This window comes from Cynara cardunculus, unplaced genomic scaffold (genome assembly GCF_001531365.2).
Source record: "Cynara cardunculus var. scolymus isolate 2C unplaced genomic scaffold, CcrdV1 Un_Scaffold_4943, whole genome shotgun sequence".
NCBI classification, from domain to species: Eukaryota; Viridiplantae; Streptophyta; class Magnoliopsida; order Asterales; family Asteraceae; genus Cynara; species Cynara cardunculus.
Genome location: NW_020202154.1, coordinates 8,503 through 11,002, shown reverse-complemented (window position 1 = coordinate 11,002; position 2,500 = coordinate 8,503). Strand labels below are relative to the sequence as shown.

Genomic DNA, 2,500 nt, shown 5'->3' with positions numbered 1-2,500 from the left:
ATTACTAATACGTCCTTTTTCTTAATTAAGGTAATACAATTAATATAATAAAATGATTGATTTATAATGAAACTCACAGTTACCACAAACTAAATTAGTTTTCATTTGCTTATTACCCATATATAATCAAATTTGATCCCGAAAACCATAATAAGAATCCAAGAAAAGGGAAGATTAAATTTTAACCATCATACTTGGTTCGAAAGCAACAATCAAACACTATATTCTGATAAATGCAAGTAAAAGACATCGTAGTCGGCAAAAATACGTAAAAAGGGGCACCAGACTCGAAAGTTAACAAGTAAATATGATCGATTGTTTCATGTGTAAATAAAAGAATAAGAAAACGGACGAATAACATTTGATATTACACTAGAATCATGTTTAAGATCATTTGTGATTCTTGCGACTTTAGGCACAGACTCAAGTTGCGGCTAAAGTTGTCCGCAAGACTCTTTTATTGACTATTAATGTTAAGTCACATGTGATTTTATATATGATTTGATCGTTCCCATATTATTTTATTTAGTTATTGTTGTCGTTTGATAATACATAACACACATATATGAATGATTGCATGAGAAGGAGAGTTAAGTTAAGAAACATAGCAAGGGATCTTTTACTCTTGATCACCTCTAATCTCAAACCTATCCATGAATCATGTTTGATACGGCGATTTATCCGGTACATTTCATCCTAATGTACATCCAAGGATGCAAATCCTTCTTACGCTTCTCATTTTAACCTTTGCTCTCGCCGGAGGCCAACACCTCTCTCTCTCTCTCTCTCTATATATATATATATATATGGGGCAAAAAGAATGGTTAGAAACGGTCGTTGGCTTAGAGAGAAGGAAGAATTTTTGCTGCTAACCATTATCAATGCAAATGATTTTATGCATGATCTAATTATTATTGATCTGGTTTTGGGGATCAGTGGGGATAGGGTTGATCTTCTTGGCTAAGCTGTGCTTATTGTTGTGCATCCAGACTTTGAGTACTCTCCTTTTGATCCCTAGTTCTTGACAAAACTGTTGCACCACAGATTCCTGTTGCTTTTGGAATTTCCACCCAACTTTCTCTGCAAAACTAAGCATCTTATCCTTCTGTTCTTGTGTGAACTTTGTTCTGAACCTCTTCTTCATCACCATCTGATGTGGTTGTGGATGCCTGCTCATAAATCCACCGCCATCATCACCACCACCACCACCACCACCACCACCACCACCACCACCACCACCACCATCTTCCTGTTCATCAGATTCAGATGGCAAAGACTCGATGCCCATATTATAGGACATGATCATCCGTGGTGGTGCTCTTGAAGGTACAAGCATCCCAGCATTATTGTGATTGTACCCAAAAGATTCTGTTCCAAGGATACCTCTGTGGTGATGACCCTGAAAAATGACCTTTCTACCATTTCCATGCCCAATTGATCTGTTAAGATGTGGAGGGGCAGAGTGGTAATTGTAGTCATAGGAGAGTTGGTGGGCTTCACCTTCAATCTCTTTTCTGTGGAAGTTTCTGTGGCAGTTGCAGGCTGAGCAGGTGAGGGCTTCAAGGGTGCCCTCTTCCCCAGAAGGCATGAACTCACCACACCCATCTGTTGCACTACCTCCCATGGAAGCTGCATGGTTCTTGAGGCATTCTCTGTATCTCACCACCACCATCCTGTGGCTATTGTTGCTGTTAGGTATCACAGTCTCCTCCATTGATGAAGAGGAGGGTGGTGGTACTATTATTGTGGGCCCATTGGTGATTGGTATTTGTTGGGGTTGTTGCTGTACTGCTGCTGCTGAAGATGGGACAATGTGATTGTGTGGTGCAGACTCATGATGAATCATGTGCCCATGCCCATGGCCTCCACCATATCTGCTGTTGATAGGAATAGCCATCTCTCCTCTTTGAAGTTCCATTTCTACCCTTCCCCTCTTTGATCTCTCACCACGTCTCCTTCAAACTTTCTTTAAGAAAACAAAAGCTGTGTTATTTTGCATGTGGTTTGGAGACCAAAAGAGAACAGAAACCCTGGTTACATCTAATCCTACAGATTGTTAAGAGAGAGAAAAAATCTTTAGGAGCAAAAATAGAGGAGGGAATCACTGAAAACTACAGGAAGGGAACAACAAGAGGTGGGCATGAGGATTAAACATCAATCTGAACATGAACAAGTGAAGTTGCAGAACTCTTGAAGAAAAGAGAGAGAAGCTTTAGAGTTCAAAGACTCCAAATGGTCGATTAAAGAAAGCTAAAAATCAGTAGTAGCAACAGTTAAAAGAATTAAGAAGAAGTGATCGATAATCAAGAACCATGAAATATGGTGCTTTCTGACAAGAGTTACTCACATAAATAGACCTCTGTAAAGTTGTAATGGCCTCCCATGGCTGGTAGCCAAAAGAAAACGACAGAAGCAAGGAGAGAAAGACAGATTTGCAGGTGGGTTTTGCAAGTGAAGCATGAGCTTATAGCGGTAGTGAATACCAAAAAGGAGGGGGAGA

The 2,500-nt window shown here is 39.8% G+C and overlaps 1 protein-coding gene across 1 annotated transcript; it reads right to left on the bottom strand.

Annotated features, from left to right (window-relative positions):
- Window positions 1–904: 904 nt before the first annotated feature.
- On the bottom strand, window positions 905–1,918 carry LOC112504223 (zinc-finger homeodomain protein 3-like). Its single transcript, XM_025108159.1, has one exon. It carries the CDS (start codon window positions 1,916–1,918, stop codon window positions 905–907), a length of 1,014 nt encoding a protein of 337 aa, XP_024963927.1.
- Between the last annotated feature and the right edge of the window lie 582 nt (window positions 1,919–2,500).

What these genes read in the sequence shown, in the direction of transcription:
- LOC112504223 (XM_025108159.1), bottom strand. Translation starts at nt 1,918, where the DNA reads ATGGAACTTCAAAGAGGAGAGATGGCTATTCCTATCAACAGCAGATAT.